Source organism: Barbus barbus (genome assembly GCF_936440315.1).
Source record: "Barbus barbus genome assembly, chromosome: 6".
Taxonomy (NCBI): domain Eukaryota; kingdom Metazoa; phylum Chordata; class Actinopteri; order Cypriniformes; family Cyprinidae; genus Barbus; species Barbus barbus.
In genome coordinates this window covers 31,390,901-31,415,645 of record NC_136734.1, presented here as the reverse complement: position 1 = coordinate 31,415,645, position 24,745 = coordinate 31,390,901, and the positions used below count along the sequence as shown (strand labels likewise).

The 24,745-nt window shown below is 37.5% G+C and overlaps 1 protein-coding gene across 34 annotated transcripts in view; it reads left to right on the top strand.

Moving 5' to 3' along the window:
- LOC306870898 (splicing regulator ARVCF-like) overlaps positions 1–24,745 on the top strand; it is a 201,784-nt gene that overhangs the window by 129,775 nt on the left and 47,264 nt on the right. For 15 of the 34 annotated variants that reach the window (XM_079418461.1, XM_079418453.1, XM_079418459.1 and 12 more), the window contains 4 exons: positions 9,168–9,326; positions 10,345–10,365; positions 13,124–13,240; positions 15,886–16,505. In XM_079418461.1, the coding sequence (XP_079274587.1) occupies positions 9,168–9,326; positions 10,345–10,365; positions 13,124–13,240; positions 15,886–16,505 (917 nt within the window). The remainder of the gene's footprint in view (positions 1–9,167; positions 9,327–10,344; positions 10,366–13,123; positions 13,241–15,885; positions 16,506–24,745) is intronic. The other 19 variants (XM_079418454.1, XM_079418456.1, XM_079418449.1 and 16 more) reach the window with 2 other exon arrangements.

Genomic DNA, 24,745 nt, shown 5'->3' with positions numbered 1-24,745 from the left:
TTCGTCGACTAAAACTAGACGAAAATAGTCATGGTTAATTCTGACTAAAATGAGACTAAAATGCTCAGACTTTTAGTTGACTGAAACTTGACTAGACTAAAAAGAGTATGAACTTGACTAAAACTAATAAAAACTAAAATGACAGCTTCACACAAAGACTAGACTAAAACTAAAATTAAAACAGGCCGCCAAAAACAACACTACTTTTAACCTGATATTGTTGTGTAATGTTTTGATTATCTGTTTTGAATATTTTGCCTTGTATTTTTTTAACAGGTTTTACTTATAGCAAACCAACTCCTGTGTTTGTTTTGGTACTATATTGGAAAGGTTTAGGTTTCTTGTTTTGCAGATTTTCTTTTCTTTCTTTCTTTCTTTCTTTCTTTCTTTTTTCTTTTCTTTTTTTTCTTTTTTGCCCACTGCTTTCTTCTTACTCTGTTTACTAAGTTTTATAGGCAAACAGAAGTGATATATGCTCTGGCTGTGTTGTCAGGGTTGCATTCCAGAAAGGGAGCGCTTGACCGTAAGCTGAATTATATGAGTGAAAGTGTGAGAGTGTGGGCGACAGTGTGCTTTTTCAAGCCCGGCTGTAAAGCCACGCTGTGCCAGAAATCTTTCAGAAGGGTGTAACTTGGATACTTGGTGACTAATTCTTTCCAGATGTTCAAAATTACCATTGCAAAAATATTTTTCATCTAGCAAGTCTGGTGGGGGGTTAATGGAATCACGCAGATCATGTATTTTTATTCATTATGCAAACAAATCTTGAAAACCTGTGCCAGACAAAAAGTTGTGCTTCGCTGAGTAAATACAATTTTTTTTTTTCAAAGAGGTTCTTCACCATTTTTGTTTTTTTGTCCAGACCTGATAATCTGGAACAAAAGAACAAAAGGGGTGGCCAAGGGAGCGAGAGAACGGCTTCCCAAAGCTGTTGTTAGAGAAGCGGCTGCAGCCAAAGTGTGAGGAATGTCTAAAATGAGGCCCCCGTGTTTGGAGACGATAAGAGGATAGAGATTTGGCACTGGATCACTCAGGAGGACAAAGAGATTAGCAGAGCCATTACAGCCTGCTAGCTTCTCTACCTCGCCTTTTCTCTTTCATCCCTCGTCCTTCCATCCCTTTTTTAGTCAAGCTTATCTGCTAGCCGTCATCTCTAAGCGCTTTTGACCATCCGTTACTTGTGGCTCTCTGTGGAATGCCTCAGCCCGAAACCCCCCCCCCTTCTCGCATCATTCCACCCCATTGGGATGCATCTATCGGTTGGCTCAGGCCTGGCTGAAGCAGAGCTGCTCTTGAGTGGACCACACTCAGAGGCTTCGGCTGCTTTCTCGTCACTCATTGTGTATCCTCCGACCAATTACCCTCCTCCATTTTACTTCCACTCAGTCATCTGGAGGAGATCTGTGTACCACCTTTTCAGTAATTTGTTTTTTTAAATTGTCTGATTTATTTGCTCAATTTTCCACAAGTGCAGCGCAGTGAAATGAAAGCCAGTTCCTGCTCACTGTCGCATCCTGGCATGGCGGGTGTGACTCTCGTTCATGAAGATGGATGCAGTAAAGCTGCTGGGAAACTGGTATGACCCAAGGTTATACAAACACTCTTGGGAGAGGGATTAATTGTGTAAGATCTTTCAGATGATTGCAGTCGTGAGGTCTGACTGAAATCCTGTTAGTCAGAGCGCGATGCATTACTGACGGTGAGGCCACGGCCCAGGTGATGCATGGCAACTATAATGAACAAAGTGGAGGTGAGAAAACTAATCTTCTCTGTATCTTTCTGACCTTCTCCGGAGGGATATTGTTAGTTGATGGTGTGTCACACACTGTGCTAACGGTTATGAAACTATTAATCGGACACAAATGAATCAAAAGAAAATTTGAGATGTTTTTCATTCAATGGGATAGCTTACTACTCAATGGATACTGTGCAGGGTACACAGTGTATACTGTTTTTTTTTTTTTAAATAGTTGGTTAAACATTAATGAAACAGGAAATGTTCATTGGAGACAAATGAATCTAAAGGCTGTAATACACTGCACAAATTTTCCCTGATCAATCAGAGCAAGTCTGCTCAGATTTAGCATTAAATTGTGTAGTGTATGATGGGCACATGGCATGATTTCTTCCAGTTAGAGGATATCAAACATGTTTGATATTTGGAGCTGATTTTAAAACACAAATTGTATTAATTTGTCTTGTGTCTCCTAGCAACAAGGTGTATGGTCCTCCATGAGTTTTGTTGTGCTCAGAATTACTTGAAAATCTGGTGTGTGATGCCTAGTGTTTTAAAGGGGTCGTGGACTTCCTCTTTTATTACTTTGTGCTGTTCTCTGAGGTCCACTTAAAATGTTATCAAGATTTTTACATCAAAAGGCATCATAATTTATAAGTAATTGGCTATTTTCTGTCCTGTTTTGACCATTTAAAAATGGACCCTTATCCCAGACTGTCATCACAGTCTGGGATAAGGGTCCATTAATTATGGTTCATTCATTTTTCAGGAAATGGTAATTGCAATGCAATTGATAAATATTCCACAATGTAAAATCTGATTTGGCAGATGTTATTTGGTATTATTTACTACTATTTCTGCAGTATACTGTAGTATGCATTTTGAGTACAGTTTCTGTATGCTCTGGATGTGCAAAAATTGTGCTTTTACTTTGTCACTGGGGCAGAATTCTTAAAAGTACACCTTATCTACCTAAAGCAGAGGTGTCCAATCCTGCTCCTGGAGGGCCAACTTCCTGAAGATTTTAGCTCCAACAGACATTTGCCTTACAAGTTTCTGGTGAATCTGAAGACCTTGATTAGCTGGTTCAGGTGTGTTTAATCAGGGTTCAAGCTAAACTCTGCAGGACACGGCCCTCCAGGAACAGGTTTGGACACCCCAGACCTAAAGGTTGTGTATGAGGTACTGAAACACACAGGTGTTTTGCCCCAGTGACCAGCCAATAGTACAGTTTTTGTAAATTGCTTCTCTTAATATGTGCATCTAGACAAATTGCATAGTGTACTCAACATGCATACCAAATACTGAAGCAGTATTAAGTATGACATTCTAATCTCCAATCCTAATTTCCACTCTTTATATTTCTAGATTATGCATCAAAGGAAAAAAAGAAAAAAAATGACACTCTTAAAGAAATTAGAAAGGCATTGGTTGTTGTATTTGAGGTGTGTAGTGTGAAAAGCACAAATGTTGCAGACAGGTGGTCTTTCTATCCAGTGTGGATCAGGGACAGGCCTGATAGCAGACTGACTCTGCTATTCAGAAGCTTTTTAATTGCCAATCGTTTTTCTCATTTGCCTATCTGCTCTCTTTGCTCTGTCTCGTATTATCTTCTCCAGCTCTGTCTCAATTTGCCATTTGTGGAAGACTGATGTTTATCTCACACTCCTCTGTGTCAATCCTAGCAAGAAAAAAGATGAAATTAAAACCCACCTGATATTTCTTTTGAGTAAGAAACCATGCTGTGCAATTACCAAACCCTCAATTATGTGCAGATTCGACACAAGAGGTTTTGAAACATGATATAGCACTCATGAAAAGGGCCTCTGTATTTCTCGTGCAGGAACCCAAAGTGAACTGAGGTCTTGTTTTTTCTAGCTTGTTTCCTTAAAACCCCTTAACTGTCACTCACAGTTTTGAACATAGAGATTATAGAGCACTATTCAAACTTAAATGTTTATAATTCATGAACGAAAACATTTTGTAACATGATTTTTATGTACCATTTCCATGGTAATGCAATGTCTGATTTTAAAATGGGTTTCAAAGGATGAATTTTGAGATTTTAAGTTTTCAACTAAATCATTTCTTATGATTTCTAAAGCGTGATAGGGAAAAAGGCAACTAGGAAAAATGTCAGAACTCCTGTTATGATGTAGATTTTTCAGGTGCACTCTTGTCATAAATTAATCTATTAGTTTCCTACATAATTTTTTAACAAAAAAGGTGGAAAAATATCTATTTGGGAGTCTTAGACCTTTCCAATGATATATCGTTTGTATAGTTTGATTAGATTAGGATTTCATTGTAAAATAGTGAAGTAAATTTAGGTGTCCCGCAGAGGGGACGGGTGACAGTTAACATTAACAAAGTCCTTGTTAACAGTCGGCCTTTGGTACGTTGCTAAGGAACACCCGATTCTCCCACAGCTTTGAATCGGTTCTCAATGCTCAGAGACTCTCACGTTGAAGCGTTTACTACATGCATAACTACCGTAAGAAGGAAGTGTAAAGAAACCTGCGATTAATGTGTTATTGACATGCCCCAGATGTTTATAATTATTGTCAGTCTACTGTCTTTCTCTAGAGGAAGAACGCATTAAAAGAGGCTCATTTACTAAAGCCTGTTGGGTTGCCCAGAAACTCCTCTCTCAGTTATGCAAGACATGCTATGCAAGCACACACACAAACGCAATGGTGGGTTCAGGAGTTCACCTGTGTAGTTGTCATGGAGGCAAAGCTGCTATCTGTGGCAGCAGATTTCCCCCATGCGGTGCGGATCATCCGTGATAAAGACGCTACTGAATGATGCTCAGGTTGGTTTCAAAATCCTCAGCCTGCGCTTTTTGGCCTATATCTCTGTCCGCTGACTGAGGATACTTTTTTTATGGGCTTTTGCCCTATCATTTAAGGGGAATTTTCACTGGAAAAGCAAACATCATGGATGGCTGGTGAACATTAAACTTTTACATCCTGAAAGGTATTGATGTAATGGTCATGTGTTTATTTTTATACTGTAAATAAACTAGATCTGGCCCCGGGTCTCCCACAGATCTCATTTTGATTTTGTATATTTCTATAAGGGTTCCTTTATGGGTAAATGGCAGTACTGTGCTGATCAGGAGGTTAAAATGTAAGGAACTTTTATTGTAGTACAGAAAATCAGCGCTTTAAAGGATTTCTAAAGCTTGCCAATCAATGGTAAAAAAACTAATAAAAAAAAATAATCAGTATGTGGATCTTGTTTTTCAGCAAGAATATCTGAACGTCCTTAAAACAAGGTAGTTTTACTTTAGAAACAAGACTGCATGAGAGACCAAGACTTTCAGAGAATATATATCTTGCAAAGTATTTTTCATTGGCAGATTTCATTTTTCACTTGTTTTTACAAGCATAAATTTTGGAAAAATTGTGAGTTAAAATACAGCAAAAATGCAGTGAAAAATATATTTCCAGCTTCTGTAATAATCATTTTAATTGTACCTTAAAACCTGTAAAAATATATGCCATTGAGATATATATACTGATACACAATCTATTCTATAGATATATTCAATGAACAACAAGACAATGATGCACAATATCTGGAGCTATTTTGCAATAGAGAAGTAATTTCCTTCCCGCAAACATCTTTTCACTCTTATTTGCCTTAAACTCTGTTCTTCTGCGCTTCTGAACTCTGTAGCTCCTACAAAGTGATCGTTGGCCTCTCTGAAGCTGCTCCCTAGAGTATCCTCTTCCTTCGAGCAGACAGTTTTGTGGGACGACCTTTTCTAGACAGTGCCTGGTGGTTTGATGTAGCCTCCGTTTCATGATAATTCAACCAATAATGTCCCCAGAGACATCATAGATATTTTCTTTGCTCTTTTCTTTACTCTTTAAATGTTTATCTTTAACAATTTTGGAATTTGTTTTAGTTCTCGCAGCTTTTTCCAAAAAAAAAAAGTATCCCTTAATGTTAATATTAATGATTTACGGATAGCGGACAATTACAAGAATTCATGAGTTTCAAAAATATCACTGAGAACTAAATTTGAGTGTTTGTAATTGCATACAAAGAAAAGATTAGTACTATATTTTGCTCCTTCAGGCTGACAATAAATGACCATGAAGTGAAACCAGCATATGTGGGGAACCAAGACCCAGTTTCGATTCTCATTAACATAACGTCATTAGAAAGATACGTTCATTGTTCATTTGTCATGTTATGCCATGATTCCCATATTAAATCCATGCTGAAAAGAGGCATATTTATCTCTGCTTTCACAAGGGTGCTAATAGGCTCTTTAAAAGTCTCTCATTACTTTCTCATATTGAATTCTGCTCAAGTCTGCTTCTGGGCTGTCAGAAAGTTAATCAAAGCTTTGTTTGTGTGCGGTACGCCTGCATAATCCATGTGGCACTCAGCTATTAGGAGTGAGCCACTTCAGTTGAGATGTTTTTATCCTCATCAATCATCGGTTTCAATCAATTCATGTACTGACACTCCTGTCTTAGACCAATTAATGGAACAATTAAAACATAATCACTCCAGAAGGAAGGAAAAGTTTCTTTTGACTTCAGTTTCTCTTAGAAGAATATAGTTCTGAGGTTGGACAGGCAGCCGCTCAAACTGCCAGCACAGAGAAATGATACTGACACATGAAAGGCTAGAAGTCAATGATTAGCGAGACGGGCTACGGATCAATTTGGCCTGGCGCAGACTTTGAAGCCTTCCGCTATGCTAATGAATGAAAAATTGCCTGTTTGTTAATGCATTCAAAGATGGATGGAAAACAAATGGCTACCTCTGGCATCATCCCTCATTGGCCCTCCTGTGGCCTCTGCCAACACGCACACACACACAGTTCTACCCAGACTGATTGTAGTGTTTGTTGTTGTTTCTTTTGAGTCAGTTGTAGTGTTTTTACAGTTGCCTCAACCAACTTTGCTTCATATTTTCATTTACAAGTGCTGTAGCTTCAGGAAGCATTTTATTTTTGATTGTTTGTTTGTTGTTTTTACCATCTTGCCTGATGATATGAGGTCTCAAGAGCTTTCTTTTTTTCTCTCTCTTAAGCAGAAGATTCAACACTCCAGGGTTTTCTGTATAATTCAGTTTTTTTGCAGTAGAATATATATATGCAGTACAATATATTATACGCGTGTATTTGTGCATTTCATTAATTCATTAGTGTGTGTTTATATATACACACATAAAATACAAATAAATGTAGTTTCTGACTTATTGTAAAAACATTATTTATATATATATATATATATATATATATATATATATATATATATATATAAAATGTAGTGTGTGTGTGTGTATATATATAAATATATGTATGTGTGTGTGTCTGTGTATATATACACTGAACAAAATTATAAACACAACACTTTTGTTTTTGCCCCCATTTTTCATGAGCTGAGTTCAAAGATCTAAGACTTTTTCTGTGTACACAAAAGGCCTATTTCTCTCAAATATTGTTCACAAATCTGTCTAAATCTGTGTTAGTGAGCACTTCTCCTTTGCTGAGATAATCCATCCACCTCACAGGTGTGGCATATCAAGATGCTGATTAGACAGCATGATTATTGCACAGGTGTGCCTTAGGCTGGCCACAATAAAAGGCCACTCTAAAATGTCCAGCTTTATCACACAGCACAATGCCACAGATGTCGCAAGTTTTGAGGGAGCGTGTAATTGGCATGCTGACTGCAGGAATGTCCACCAGAGCTGTTCCCTGTGAATTGAATGTTCATTTCTCTACCATAAGCCATTTCCAAAGGCGTTTCAGAGAATTTGACGGTACATCCAACCGGCCTCACAACCGCCGACCACGTGTAACCACACCAGCCCAGGACCTCCACATCCAGCATCTTCACATCCAAGATCGTCTGAGACCAGCCACCCGGACAGCTGCAACAATCGGTTTGCATAACCAAAGAATTTCTGCACAAACTGTCAGAAACCATCTCAGGGAAGCTCATCTGCATGCTTGTCGTCCTCATCGGGGTCTCAACCTGACTGCAGTTTGTCGTCGTAACCGACTTGAGTGGGCAAATGCTCACATTCGATGGCGTCTGGCACTTTGGAGAGGTGTTCTCTTCATGGATGAATCCCGGTTTTCACTGTACAGGGCAGATGGCAGACAGCGTGTATGGTGTCGTATGGGTGAGCGATTTGCTGATGCCAACGTTGTGGATCGGGTGGCCTATGGTGGCGGTTGGGGTTATGGTATGGGCAGGTGCAGGTTTTGGACAACGAACACAGGTGCATTTTATTGATGGCATTTTGAATGCACAGAGATAGCGTAACGAGATCCTGAGGCCCATTGTTGTGACATTCATCCATGACCATCACCTCATGTTGCAGCATGATAATGCACGGCCCCATGTTGCAAGGATCTTTACACAATTCCTGGAAGCTGAAAACATCCCAGTTCTTGCATGGCCAGCATACTCACTGGACTTGTCATCCATTGAGCATGTTTGGGATGTTCTGGATCGGCGTATACGACAGCGTGTTCCAGTTCCTGCTAATATCCAGCAACTTCGCACAGCCATTGAAGAGGAGTGGACAACCTGATCAGCTCTATGCAGAGGACTGCACTGCGTGAGGAAAATGGTGGTCACACCAGATACTGACTGGTTTGCGGGCCCCCCCGGACCCCTCAATACAGTAAAACTGCACATTTTAGAGTGGCCTTTTATTGTGGCCAGCCTAATGCACACCTGCGCAATAATCATGCTGTCTAATCAGCATCTTGATATGCCACACCTGTGAGGTGGATGGGTTATCTCGGCAAAGGAGAAGCGCTCACTAACACAGATTTAGACAGATTTGTGAACAATATTTGAGAGAAATAGGCCTTTTGTGTACATAGAAGAAGTCTTAGATCTTTGAGTTCAGCTAATGAAAAATGGGGGCAAAAACAATAGTGTTGCATTTATATATTTTGTTCAGTGTATGTGTATGTATATGTATATGTATATATGTGTGTTATTGTATGAGCAACCAATCAGTAATGATACTCATTTAAGTTTCTTATAACGTAATTACATAAACTTTCCTTTAATTTCGAGACGGACATCACTGAAACGTGTGTCACATTGATTTGGTTCAGTGAGTTGATTCAGGAATAGATATTGCTACTGTCAGACTGATTCATCATTAACTCCCAAATTCATGAGTCGTCTTCAATGATTCATTAAAAAAGACTGCTTCTGACTACATTCACTATACTGAATCAGACAAGTCCTTGCATTGAGTGCCTGCTCGAGTCATTCCTTTGCTATATGCTCTCTTAAGAGTAGAAAGGGTTAGCAATATTAAAATATTCCCTCGTCTATCATTCAAAGCTGTAAAAAGGTTTTCCTGAACACCCAGCTTATCCCACAGCAGTGACCTCTGACCTTGAACCACCATCCTCTGCTTTGTCCCACAGGAGCAGAGCCCCAGTAACCAGACATCACTGGCCATGATGCAGGAGCCCCAGGAGGTTGTAGAGGAGACTGTAACCATAGAGGAAGACCCTGGCACACCCACCTCTCATGTTTCTGTGGTTACCTCAGATGATGGAACTACACGCCGCACAGAGACTAAGGTACTCCTGCTTACATCTGCCACATTTTCATATGTCTTTTGTTTGTACTTATTATGACATTATTAGATATGTAAATGCACACAAGTGCTCATTCATGCTCACAACATCTCATGGTGATGTTCTTTAATGAATTACTATAAAGAGACTCAATGGAAAACTTCTAAGAGATGAGCTGGTTTATATAAGAAATAGGCTTATTTAATCAGAAGTTACTGAATATATTTATGCATTGCATAATATTTTAAATTATATCAAGAAGAAATACATTAACATTCTTCTTGATGACATTTTTACATGGAAAATAAAATCTCTATTTGTATAAGTGTATCAGTGTTATTTTAGTTTTATTAGTATGCTATCATAGTGTTATTAATATTTAGAAGTAGCTTATATTTGTATTTTTTTATTTTACTTTTAAATTTGTTAAAATTGTTGTTAAAATTGTATACATATGTACTTTTGTCATTTTATTTTTTTCCTATTTTGTTTTTATTTTAATTTAATTGAATTTTCTTGCTATTCAACTTCAAACCTATTTCAGTTAGTTGACACGGCAACATTTCTAATTTAAGTTTTTTTCAATTCAGATTTTCATCTGATATATATTTAGCAGTTTTATTTAAAAACAACAACACTGGTATAAACCTTTTATTCAGATTAGTGGGAGGTGTTTTGATGTGGTTTACAGTAGTCAGAGGGTTCTAGAACAAGCTGGTGTTTAATTTCACCCAATCAGCTCTTTAGTGATCAGACAGAGGGATCAACATGGCAGACTAGTGCCTTTTTACCAGTAACACAGCTCAGCTGTATTGAACCTGAGAGTTTGCAAAAACACATAACAAAATGCATTAAAAGTCTAAAGTTGAGGGCTTTCAGGATATAAAATTGATGCTCATAATATTCTAAAGAGAAACATTCTCAGTAATAGTAATTGCTCTGTTTAGATCTATTCATGTTGTAGATTTGTAAGCCACATGGTCTTGATTTGCCTTTGCTTTTGTTTTGTTGTTTGTAAAAGGACAATGTGACTAATATGAAGGTGAGTTAAAATCTCTCCCACACATACGCTTTTTCACACACGCCTCTTGTCAGTCACCATTATTTGTGCCCATTGAAGCTCAGCAATGCACAGCATCTCAGCGCTGGTGTGAAATCACTGCATAAAGCTTCATTTGGCAGAGCGGTCACCTTTTAATGCCCTTTAATGCTACAGTCCTGCTCTTGAGTTTACATACCCCTTGCAGATTCTGCTATATGTTTATCATTTATAAAAAAAAAAAAAAAAGAGAGAGAGAGAGATCATACAAATTGCATTTTTTTTTAAATGCCATGATGATGATGATAAAATGAGCAGACAACTGTTTTTCCATATTGTTAGGTGCAGTATGTCGAAATGTAAACATGCCAATTACAGCCTAGGTTGTTGTTTTTTTTATACAGGAGTGCTGGTAGCTTCTCATTGCTATGGGAACTTTGAAACTAAATGTTGTATTGTGTGAACGCAGAACCTTTGTTTGAAATACATATGCTATTTGATTGCAGAGTTGAAGGTACATTACATTTCGGATTGCAGTTTTGAATTTGAATTGAGGAAAAACATACAGTATATAAACATACTGTAGCAGGTGACTCGATGTTAAGATCTAATTGTCACTAAGAACAATTGAGGGACTCCTACATCATATTAAGAACTGAGAGTATGTAAACTTTTGAACAAGATTTGTGTCATTTTCCTCGTTATTTTGTCTTTTGTGATAACATTTAAAGCTAGCATTAAATGGAACTTCACGCAGTTTTCTAAATGCATCTTATTAATTTTGTTGTGAATGGTTTATCTATTCATGCCTTTTTTTAGCTCACAAATTTTCATTGTGATACAAATTTTTATCAGCACAAAATTTGAATCACAGAATATCACAACTTGACCTTTGGTGAAACGACAAGAGTTTTATTTGATTATGTTTGCCAGATTTCCCCAATCATTTACCCTCCCATCCCTTTCTTACAAATGACTGCAAGTTTGCATTCAAGTCTACCTCCATCTAATCAATAACTGATGGATAAAACCAAGTCTCCACCCTATTGTTTTTTTTCACCAATGTGTCACAATTAAAAAAAAAGATCTATCACTACTTTGATTACATTTCAACTTTAAATAGCTGTCATGCTGTTTCTGAGGCAGTACAAAAAAAAAAAAACTTGAGATCTCTCGTATTTTTCAAAACATCTTATACATTCTGCAAAGGGCATGTAAACTTATGAGAAAGGGATTATGTAAAGTGTACAATACATATCAGCGTGCACACAAAAACAAGCAGCTGTATGCATGCACAAGCATTAACCAATGTACACATAGAAACAGCTCCTACAGCTACACAACTGACAGTTGGTGCATAGTGGGAGGAAGTGAAGGGTAAATTATGGTCTTACTGCTGCACTGTTTCTCACCATCACACCACTTGCACACTGCCAAACCTATGAAACACACTTAAGGAATAACATCACAGAGTGTGAGGTGCATGCACTGTAAAAAAAAAAAAAAAAAAAAGTTGAGCAAAATTTTTATTTAAGGCAACCAGCTTCAGCAGATTTTTTTTTTTTTTCACTAAACGTTTAAGTTCTCTCAACTTCTCTCAAAAATTTTTTACAGTGTGTACAGATGTGTGGGTCCTTCTGACACATGTTGTGTTTGGGCTGATTTTGGGGTTGCGGAGACAAGCTTATAGTCACGTAAATACATCAACTCCAGCCGCAGAGCTCTGGGTGTGTAGGATAAAAGCGATGCATTCTGTTACACTCTGGATGTATTTGAAACCAAAGGAAGTACCTTTACATTCACAGTCAGCATCAATGTACTTCCTAAAGAAACAGCACCATTTCATTACATCTAATGATCTTGATCAAATTCATTTGAGCTGTAGAGATAACCAAGGAAATATTACAGCTACACTGCTTATGTATGATGGAAATGGAATTATATGAAAAATATTAAAAAAATGGATATCGATGAATTAACACTTCATTCAGTCACTTCATCAGAAGCCAATTTTATCTTAAAACTGAAGGCACGGGATGTTCAAACATTGAATACAGCTGTGCCTATATTGTAGATATGCAGTATACTGCTTATGAAGGCATCATTTTGCACACTTTATTGGTATAAAAACTGTTTTGGTGTAGCGAATTTGCTTTATACATAATTTTAAGATATCTGTAACTGTGTATGAATGGTTAGTTAGCAACATATAATGATTTAAATCAGTAGATTAGAGACTAGATACATCACAGACTGACTTGTGTACTAATGTAATGCTCAAAGGTTACGAAAAATTGTGTCTAATAAATTTAGTAGCCAAATAATTATTCATTTTTGAGCATTCCTTTAGTTGAACAGTTTAACAGCTTCTGTGTAGAAGCCTCAGATGAAATATCTTCTGTTTCTTTCTCTGCTTCTGTGTTTTCTCCTCTTGGAAACCGTCCAGCTTCCTCCTGCTAGAGGAATTTTCTATTAAATGCTGGAATTACTCTTTTGTGAGGGACAAAATGAGACAATAAAAATATTTTGTCTCAAAGGCATTCTTATGTTTTCTTGTTTAGCCAGATAATTCGCATCAAATATTAATTCTCTGGCCCAATTTGTGTTTTGGACTGTTCTGGACTATTAACAAGGCTTCATGGGAAAAGTCTTGCTTTCATTTAACCGTTTCTCTTTCGCTTCTGTTATAAGACTTGACATTTCCATATCGCTGTATACTTTTCTAACTCATGCCTTCTGAAATAACATGCTTTCACTGTAGGTGACCAAGGTGGTTAAAACCATCACACGCCGAACCTTCCAGCCAGTGATCCTGACAGAGTCCAAACCATCTACTCCCATTCCTCCATCTATACCAACACCATCTGAAACAAAACCAGTAAAGAGTGCTTCTGGTTGATGTGTCTCTGTCTGCCATCTTTCATCTCACTAAGTGTGTCTGTAACTCACAGCTGGTGTGGCAGCGGTCTGTTAAACTAAGTACCAGGGAGATCATAAAACATATATAGAACTGTAAAATCTGGCCATGACGCCTGCATGCACCTTTTAACAGACGAACATTAGTAAACGCAGGCATTGCTGTAGATAGACACCTTTCATTAGAGGCAACAGTAGCCTTGGTGGTCTAAATAGCTCAGTCTAAATATAAGCCTCAGTGTCCTTCTATCTTTTTTAAATCTTTAAACTCACCAATGTTTCACACACAATTTCAGTAATCCTTTTAAAGTCAACATGAAGTGCTCATTGCAACCCATTATATAATATAATATATGTGTGTGTATGTATGTGTGTGTGTGTATTTACACACATATTTAGATTAACATTTTTTAAATCCAAGTTCCCAGTAAAAAGGCATATTTTTATTTGAAACAGTATTTCACTAAATGAACACAAATATGATATTTTTCATATCACAAATATATGAAAATCACGAGAAGAGTAGAATAACAACCCATTTTCTTTTTAAAGCATGATTTCTTCATCTCTTCTGCATCTCACATTGGTGTCTGTTTTAACATGTTAACTTCATGTGTGGGTGTTAAGGGGTGTTCACACTGACAGCGACTTGTAGAAATGGAGCAACTTAGTCATTTATTTGAGTTGCCGCTTTGAGACAGCATGAGCACCAGAGACAGTTGGCGATGCAATAAAGTAGTAACACTCGCAACAACCAGTAGGAGTGCATACAGTTCACCTTACAGCTGCACATGTAATTCACCTCATGAATACAGTTGGATACTGCAATCGAGTGTAAATACCTACTTGCAAACAACCATATAGCACTTTGTCCACCTCCCCCAGTTAAATTGCCATCAGTGAGATTGCTGCTTTGATCTTAATGATGTTTGTTAAAATTAACTGCAGTTCCCCAAAAAAGCTGCACACTCCATTGGTTAAACCCATACTGGGGTCTATAACGGTGAAATAGCTGTGACTGTGGTTACAGATCTTTTCCCCCTTTAGACATGGACACATCCCTTGTGATATTACGCACTGACAACTGGCCATGTGGCTTGTAAGGGTTCACACACAAATTCAAGCAGCCATGGTTCATCTCCAATGACGATTAATTTTTATCAAGCTCATTAATTTCCAAGATGAATTTACAGCCATGGACAAAATAGCCAATTAATTGCTTTGCAGAATTCACTGAGCAGCAAATTGGTTTCTCTATCAGCATCGAACCTTCAGGAGCAGCAGCACTCCATCCTCTTGACAGGCAGACATTTTGTAGAATAAGGGACTGGATTAGCACTCAGAGGGGAATGGTGATTTATTTAAGTCGAGTCATAAAGACGGCAGTGCCCTGTGATAGACAGAGAAGTAGAACATCACTTAGGTCCGTGTAGTCTGGTGGCAGTTCTTATGTTGATTGATTTACTGTTGTCTTCTCTCTTAGTATGTGGTAATGGTTTGCTTAAAGATTCCTCTAAAGGGTGTGATGAAAGTTAGTCCCTCATTTAGTAAAAAAGTCACATCAATAGCTATCATATGTGCAACAGCAGTTCTTGTTGACAATGAAATGCAACCCCATCAGTCAAGAAAGTTTAGATTAGAAATTGTCTATGTAAGCAAAATACTAGTAAATGTTAATATAAGAACTTATGTTTGAAATGGCTAATTATTTTGAGTTTGTAAACACATTAACTGTGATATAATTTTAATATAATTGATCAAATCCGAAAAAGTTAATATATTTTTACACAAACCGGTAATAAAATTAAATGTATCTTTGACATACTTCAAAAATGTTGATTGTATGTATTTCAATTTCATTCTCATTTTTTCAGGATACTTTGATGGATGGAAAGTTAAAGAACAGCATTTATTTAAAATTATTTTTTGTAACATTATAAAAGCTTTTACTGCCAGAAAGATTGAATTAATTGATGAATGTAATGCATCCTTAATGAATAAAAATTATTTCTTTCAAAAAAAAAATCCAAAATGACAACTGGACAGCATTTAATGTTGACAAGTGCTGACAATCCCTGTAAAAATATTATAGCATGTGAAAAGTTGTTTATAGCTAAATATAACATTAGTCCCTTAGTTTAAGTTGTAAAGTAAGTTTGTTGCTGCTAGGGAATGTTAACTGTTAACAAAGTTTTTGCGGTGATAAACTTTGTAAAAACTGCAACCAAGAACCCACAATCCTTATATTTTCAGTTCTATATCGTTACTGATGAACACAAAGCCTTTTAAAAGACTGGAAAGATCTTCAGTCATTTCACTGCTACTCTGCCAGCTCACAGTGTGACATCCACTTCCCTGCTGATGTTAGACCACTGAGTCAGTGTGCTGCATTTCACTCATAAATGCCTGTGGTTGTTTTGGCTGCTATGATTTGAGCAATCTGACATAACAGCTGCATTTTGAATGGCCCTCATATCGTATATAGGCCATGCACAAGGCATAAAAGACAGGATATAGCTTACTCTAGTTCTGCATAAAAAGCACAAACTTTCTCTTCAGAGATTACGACTTGAAATTCTGCTAACTCTGCTTTTTCCGTCATCTTAGGTCACTAAGATGGTCAAGACAGTGACAACACGGACAGTTCGACAGGTGCCGCTGGGTCCTGATGGCCTTCCTCTTCCAGAGGGCTCGTCTCCACTGGGAAGCTACACTGACTCCATTGATCGGCGCTACATGAAAAACGGCGAGCGCTTCATCACACCCCAAGCCACTTCCACCCTCACACGCTCGTATAACAATTACAGCGACTCCTACAATGACGCTCCAGACAGTCAGTTTCGCCATTACGCCCTTCACGATGGATACGGAGACATAGCCGACAACTACGGAAGTCTGTCTCGTGGAGTCAATTACAGGCCCTATCGGCCCTACATGCCCACCGGTGGATACCGGCCGGAGAACAGCTACACTCTACCTATCCGCAAGGATGACTATGGCCATGTGGCCCAGCCTCAAGTCCCAATGGGAAGTAGCACTGTGGATCTCAATCGTTCTCAGCCTGAGCGCTTTCAACCCGAACCCTACGGCCTGGAAGACGATCGCCGCAGTCTAGGCCCAGATGACGAAGAGCCGTATGACCTAGAGCCTGATTATTCTACGGCTAACCGCCGCACACTGCCTGGACGTACCATTCGAGAGCCATTGCGCAACGGGCCCCGCGTGAGGTAAGAATCGTGCAGTTGATTTGGTTTGTTTGCTTGTGCTGCTGTGGGTCAGCTCTGTCTTTTGTCCATGGTTATAAGCAGCTTTGATGTGACTGCCTATTGAAGAGATTCAGTGCTCCAGCTCCTGAGAAGCACATAGATGCAAGTTTTTCTCTCACATAATGGAAGGTTATTGCTCAGCAAAACTAACTTTCAGTTTCCAAGGTATCATGGAGCACTGAAAAATTCATAACTATTACCTAAAAAACAGTAATACAAACAGTTCTGCTATAACTAGAATATCGCACTGCTTGAAAAGGCTCTCAGCCAAACAGATTCGAGAACCAGAAAGATATGTAGTATTATTATTATTTAATATTATTGTTAAATGGCATGATAGATGGCATGAGAGAAAACTAGTTTATATTCCTAACAGTCTGATATTGGTACAGACTGATGTTAATGGATGGTTGGATGTTGAAACTAAAGATCGCACACTTTTTTTTTTATTGTTTTGCTAACATGTGTTTGTCCTGGAGTTAAGTGAGGGCTCAGTTTTCTCTCCACCCCTAAATGTTCTCCCTTTTGAGCTGAGCGACCTTTGCTTTCACAACCAAAGACAGTTGAAAACTATTTTCCTCCTTAGAGAGGACACATTTTTCTGTTGTTCTGACCTCAGCTTGCTCTTTGTAGAGATTAGAAAATGCAAAGCAAATGTCAGCTGATATAAAGCAGAGGTATATGTGTAATGAAGAGCTCTTCTTTTTGTTCGTGATTTCTTTCTTTATGGTAGTTTAACATTTTTACAGTATTTTTATCTTCTAAGACAGAACAGGGAGGAAAGGCAAGATGTTGTTATCATGAAACATGTTTTCCTTGTCATACTCCTCTAGCCAATATCAGCACATTCCTCATTATGAGGATCTGTAGCAGTTTTGACAGTCCTGTGTGTTGCGACAACACAGTTTCTTTTTAATTAGGACACACATAAACAGCAGGCAATCACCATCACAAACAGCATCCACAACATTTTGACCACTTCCTCTTTTTCAGCCCATAATGTATTTGTGTACGTCCGTGCCAAAATTATAGTGTAATTAGCAGTGATGTCACCCCTCTTACTCCGAATGTCAAAGTCTTGCGTTTTGCATCCATCATTAGCATTCCCATAATAACAGATGCTGACAAAAATCTCGCTAATGAATGTGTAAAATTAATATGTTAATTAGAGCTTATTGCTTTGCAGTTTGGAAACCTGCAATTATAAAACAGCCAAAATTGTGACATTTAGCAAAGAAATGGTTGCCAGTGCCGTGTTTGCATGGTTACTGTGCATTTAATTTAAGTCGACTCTAGTTCTCTTCTTTATTTCTCTTTCTCTATCTCAGTGAAGCTGTTGTTGTCAGAGTGATTAATAGTCTCTGGTGAACACTGCCAGACAAAGGGGGCGTCTCGTCTCCAGCCATATCTCTAATGGTTCATCTCTCCTTGGCTGATCTTCCCTGCACCTGCCACCAGTGCCACAGCAGAGCAGCCATAAGGTCGTCATGCAGAAATCTCCCTGGAGACCACCAGGGACCACTTCCTATGTGCTCATGCTGAACTGACAACAGTTCTATAGTGTAGGCAGAAAGAGAAAAATATTCCATCCTTTATATGGAAGTTTGGGCATGGGACTAAAGACTGGAAAATCTGAGTTGGTGAAATACCAACTAAACTAAATTTTCAAGTAATACTGAGTTCATTGTTTTCACACATGCATTCTTCCTCTTGTGAAGTGGAATATCATGTTAAAATACAACGCGAAGCACACATAGCCATCAGTGTAGTCTGATTTCCGAACAAATTAATCTTGTGAGGCTTTTCTTAAGTGAATTACTAACTTGCAGCACTACCATTGTAGTCTTATTCCCAAACGAATCATTGCAGGGAGTTGGTTGTTTTTAGTGATTCGAACATTTACCATGCTATTAGTATAGACTGATTCCCAAACAAATGATTTGAATGAATTGGTTCTTTCTAGTGAATTAACAGTGTAGTTCAGTTCTCGAAATAAGGATGCTTATGAACTGCTTAGACAATCAAAGACAGCTAGCACAACCACTGTAGTTCGTTTCAAGTAGAAATGCCTTTAATGAGTGGACTTTTCCTTTTTTTATAAACACATATTTCTTAAAAGTATTAGATGAATCACTAATGGAACTGTTAAACTGTGTTTGAAGTTTAGTTTTACACCCAGTATTTTCAAAAACGTTATATTGGTGTTTTTCAATTCAACGTGAAGGCAATACAGTAATTGCTTAATACACTATAGTGTGTTTTTTGGCATGGTACCATGGTTTTTGGGTGCGTTTCTATAAAGTACCATACAGTATATCTGCAAAAGCACCTGTGATTTAAAAAAAAAAAATGTATTATCGTTTATTGTGATTTATTTATAAAGCATTTCATCAGGTGCAGATTTGTCAAATGAAGTGAAAGATCTGTTTCTTTTTTTTCTCACTTGAAGCCACAAGTAATCATTAATCCACAAGTAATTGTTCATTATAAGAGTGGAGCGAATGATTATTCAAATGAGTGATTTCTCAGTACTGTGAGACTCTTAGAATAATATGAAACTCTTACAAATATGCTAATATTTTCCTCTTTTTCTAGTTGGAGGCAAAGGCATTTATCCAAAAAATCTAGAAATAAATAATTCAGAGGAAGGAAATGATGAGAGAACGAAATGGATGTAGTAATGGGCACATAACTATGTGGTTTTTGCTGGCAACGAACAAAAACACAGACACATTTCTGCAACATGAAGAACATTTGGCTCATTATCGAGGCATAGAATCTGTTGTAATAACTTTAGAGCACCACATCTAGTGGAAGAGCATCATGTGTAGTCGAAGTGCTTTCATGTGTTATGAATACACTCGTATAGACAATGGCGGCAATTTAAATGCAAATCTTGACATTCCTATCGCTCAGTCTACAGGGTTTAGCATGCATTTGAACTGTTTAAATAATTTCAATTTGCAAAGCCCTCTGTGTGTGTGTGTGTGTGTGTGTGTGTGTGTGTGTTTGTGCGTGAGGCAGAGAGACAGAGAGAAGGAAAGAGATGAAACTATCTGTACAATAGCAGTGTTACGAACAATCGTTTTGAGCCCTCTCGTTGTCTCAAAGTGATCTTTTCAATTTGCATCTGACACCATTGTGCCATCTTTCTGATGAGTTCTGGCAGAAACATTTTGGCACAAAATTATTTTTGGCTGAAATTCATTATTTACTCTCGTAAATAATATGGTTCCAAACCCATATTGTTTTCTTTTGTGGTGCAAAAATATGGCTATTTTAATACTTTTATCTGGTACAATTACATTGGCCATGGCTGTTAAAAAGCATGATAAAAGCAGTCGTGATAGCCAAAAGCTAATAGAATAATAGCTTTGTGTGAGGACCAGAGCAAAATTGATCAAAGGTTATTATTCACAAATAATCTTTCTCTCCAGCTAGCTGTTAATTCTGAAACAGTAAACAGATGTTTGAATCAAGTTGAACACAGTCCAAGTGCATGCTGCACACTGGTGGTGGTAGAGGAGAGACCCCACATGATTGTAAAGCGCTTTGGGTGTACGGCAATACACAATAAAAGCGCTATATAAATGCATCATTCATTCATTCATTCATTCATTCTGATTTGAATAAATTGAGGAATACTGTTTTGTTCAAGCTGACTCAATCTTTTCAATTTCAAGCTTAGTTTTGGGTGAAAAGAACTTAAAATAAGAAGCTGCTGTAGAGTTATTTTTAGTTATCCAGTGCTTAGCTTGACTAGTGGATGAAAGAAACAGCAAGTCACTCTGTAAATCCTATTATACTTGGTCATACACACCATCAAACATGAGTCATGCTGCCTAAACCTGTCTGCCCTTTCTATATTAGCTGCTCTGGTTAATTATTTGCATCAGCATGAGTCTTGGTGGGAAGAGTATTGAACTGTTTAACTCAAGTAGAAATAATGTATCCCGAGTGCCAGCCGTGTTAATGTTGGTTTGCTCCCAACAGGTCTGGCACTGGTCGCCATTCAGACATTATGTCAGTTCATGATTATTTCATCATTCTGACACTGAATGGCACTTGGATGGCATTTCCAAAGCAATAAAATGCTTCCAACTCTACCATGTGGTCAGTAACCACTCTCTTAATTTGCATGAAATCTGTTGGCATGTTACAATAATAAAGCAAATGATGATTGTAATGAATGATGACCAGAGCTGGGCTTTGCAGCAGTGTTCTTTGAACTGCAAACAACACTAGAATTGAGAAGTAGAGAGTAGTAGTTTGTCATTATGTCAAAGATATTTTACTCAGTGGCCACCTAGGAGATATGTACCACTTACCGTTTCAGTTTCTCCCATTAACTTTTTTACAACTTTGACTGTCTCTGATTACATTTGACTAAACCATGATTAGCATAATTGGTCATATTTTAATTTACTAAAGGACTAATTGCTGCTAGAGGGAAAATGATAGAAAAACATGAACTCTGAAAATAATTAACAAGGATAATTAAATTGAGGAATACTTTTCCAAACAATTACATTAATCCTGTTGAGCAACCAACAATTTATTTGAATGGATTTGCTATTTTAGTGGTGCTGCACAAAATAAAATAGCTTCATTATACCCAAGATGAAATGAAAGTGAAAAACACATATTTTCTTTATGTAATATGTATTGATATTTAATATCAAATCTTTATTTAATAAGAATTGATTTTAAAGTAAGCAAACTTTGAAAGTCTTTTATGTTCACCAAGGCTGCATTTATTTGATCATAATATAGTAAAACATGTGAAATGGTCTTACAATTTAAAATAACTTTTATATTTTAATATGTTTTAAATTGTAAATTATTCCATCCTGTGATGGCAAAGCTGAATTTTCAGCAGTCCTTACACCAGTCTTCACATGATCTCTCATAAATCCTTCTAATTTGCTGATTTGCTGCTTAAGAGACATTTCTTATTATCATCAACATTGAAAACGGCTGTGCATATTTTTGTGGAAAATATTTTTCACAACTCTTTAATAAAAATAGCTTTTTTTAAACTAAGTATTTGTAACACTCTAAAATCTTTACTGTTACTTTTGATCAATTGACCAGCCTTGAATAAAATTGGTCTCGTACTGTATCGTGTATCTTGTCAGTGTGTGCACTTGCTTGGCCATTTGTAGTTGATAAACAGGAAAGTGGGTTCAAGCGCCAGCAGAAGGCAGTGTAATGGAAGTGGTCTTTAAGAGAAGCAGTCTATCAGCGGAAGTTTAAAATCAGCTCGTAAGTGTATTTACTTGTCTCAGTGTTTAGCGCATTTGCCGTTTCTAGGAAACGCTTATTTTGTTTACTAGGATGAGAGTTGCTGAAATCGCGTTTGGTCTCGTACTGTATCGTGTATCTTGTCAGTGTGTGCACTTGCTTGGCCATTTGTAGTTGATAAACAGGAAAGTGGGTCCAGCTGAATTGAAATGATCATTTGTTGGTTTGGTATAATAAAGGTTATTATACCGCGGCAGTCGTCGTGTGAAGCCCTCTTAGTGTGAAGACCGAAGAGTGTAAAGACCATCGACTCTACCGTGCGACTCCACCGGGCAGGGACACCGGCAAGGGATAGTAGTAGCTTTTTATTTAATTTTTTCATTGATATGTTTATTATTGAAATGTTGTTGTTATATGCATGTGTTAATTTTATTTAATTTCTTTATTTTCTTAAATATGTGGGTAGATAGTATTTATAGAGTTGTAACTTTTTAGTTTTAGTTACTTTTTCTTATTTGTAAGTCGCTTTGGACAAAAGCGTCTGCTAAATGACAAAAGTAAAAAAGTAAAGAGTGTAAAGACCATCGACTCTACCGTGCGACTCCACCGGGCAGGGACACCGGCAAGGGATAGTAGTAGCTTTTTATTTAATTTTTTCATTGATATGTTTATTATTGAAATGTTGTTGTTATATGCATGTGTTAATTTTATTTAATTTCTTTATTTTCTTAAATATGTGGGTAGATAGTATTTATAGAGTTGTAACTTTTTAGTTTTAGTTACTTTTTCTTATTTGTAAGTCGCTTTGGACAAAAGCGTCTGCTAAATGACAAAAGTAAAAGTAAAGTAAAGTAAAAAAAGTTGCAAATGCTACAATCTTTGTGTCTAGGAGGAGACGTGTCACCTGACAACATGTTGTACCCCTGATCTGTCATTCGCAGTACGTTCCTGTAGTGTGCTTAAACGCTTTTTCCACTGGGACCAATCAGATGATGTGTTCCTCATGTACCATCATAGAGTTAATGCCCCATTTCATGGCTATATCATCTCTTTAAGATGTCAGATGTATGAACTGCTCATTTAAAGAGCTGCCATGTAACAGCTTGCTGAGATTTCTTCCCTCTGTAATGTGCCCTCAAATCACCTCCAAAGTTGCAGTACATAATTAACATAAAACTCTCATTAAAAGTGCATCCCTCACAACCGCCAACATTCTCAGCTATGGCCCATTTTGTCAAGTTACACATCAAAGACTTTGTTTTGACTTTCCGATTTGTTTTTCAAATCCGGTCTTTAGCAGTCTTTTCTTCACAGTCTCTTGTGCACTATCATTTTTGACGTTATGAAATCTGATCATATATATATAAAATAAATAAGAATTTGAATTGTGTTTTTCTTGCTGTTCAGACTACAAGCAAAAGATTAAGATCTAAACAACATTTCCTCTGTGGATTCACGAATGCTGTCAGATTATAGTGGTGGCTTTATATTTGCACATTTGGTCCCTAGTGCTCTGGACTTCTAGTACACCTTGTTTTTTTCCCACCTAGAGTGAGATGAGGACAGAAAATGAGCTGGAAATGGAAAGAAAGAGTGATGGTGAGTAAGTGGTACAGGGGTTTAATATTTCTATGCCAATTTAGGAGCACCACCACAGGGACATCTCTGTTTTGTTCACACTGATAATGAAGCATGCTGAGACTCCTATCTGAGATTGATATAACCTCCCTGATGTGTACAGCGCAGCCCCAGACATGTTATTTCCAACTACTACGCTGTAGAGCACAAGAAATTTTGGAGTAAAATATCATGTGGGCTCATGAGAGCCTCCAGCCGCCTACAGTCACTCCCGCAGAATAAGACATAAAAAAAACCCATATGGTAGTGATGATGATATGTACATTCTTTTTGAATAACAAACAAAATCAATTTCTACTTCATTCATTCTTTGAATTTGCTGGAAGTATGTTTGGTTATTGAATGCACAGTCTCAAATGTATAAGGCTGTGTATTGCCGAACAAAAATCTTCCTGACCCCAAACTTCTGCATGGTAGCACATATCTATTTTTTTAAACCACTGTTTCTCTTTAGAAGTTAAAATCAGCCATTGCCACTTTAGGGTTTGTGTGATGCCTCAGAGAAAGGCAAAACTCTTGCTACTGCCTGTGGAGCAAAGGGTCAGTTTTGAACACCACAAACAGCACTTTTTGGTCAGTTTTAATGAAGTGATACAACGGCTAATTTCCAAGGTGTCTGAAGTACCAGGAAATGTTCCCACTAAGCGTTTGTCATTTGTTTGCAATCTGTATTTTCAGTCAATAGGGTTCTTTTGTTGGCTTAATGGTTACTCTGTTGCATTAAGGCTTTTTTCATCTGCGTTGAACCTTAATGCCTTTTCTCTGCAAATGTGGAAAAGTATACCATGAAAAGGTTCATTTACACTTTCTAAGACAGCACAGTAGCAACATAAACAGTTGTGTGCTACCAATAGTAAAAATGCATGAAAATCTTTTGATTTATTTCTACTGTAAATTTTCAAAGCATCAGTGTCAATTTACAAAATGCACATTGATTATTTAATTTCCTGTCCCAATATATTGATTGCTTGCTTGTGACGGAGCTCACAGGAAAGTCCAGAGCTGAGATTTTCCCAGTGGGAGTGATGCTGTACTATTCAGATTACTCATAGCCATTCATCGCTCCCTATCCATCTGTCTCTCTTTCTTTCTCTCTCTCTCTTTGTTTCCAGTCTGTTCTATATTTGCTCTAGCTGTATCCCATCCATCATTAATTAAAGAAAGAGAGAACATCACTGTGTCCTGACAGACACAATAAATAGGGAAATGGCAGCCGTTTTTATTATTGACGTGCAGTGGATTCTTTGATACCATGGTTAATAACTAAAGCAATCACCTTTTTCTCTGTCTCTGTCATACTTACTCCATCTTACATATTT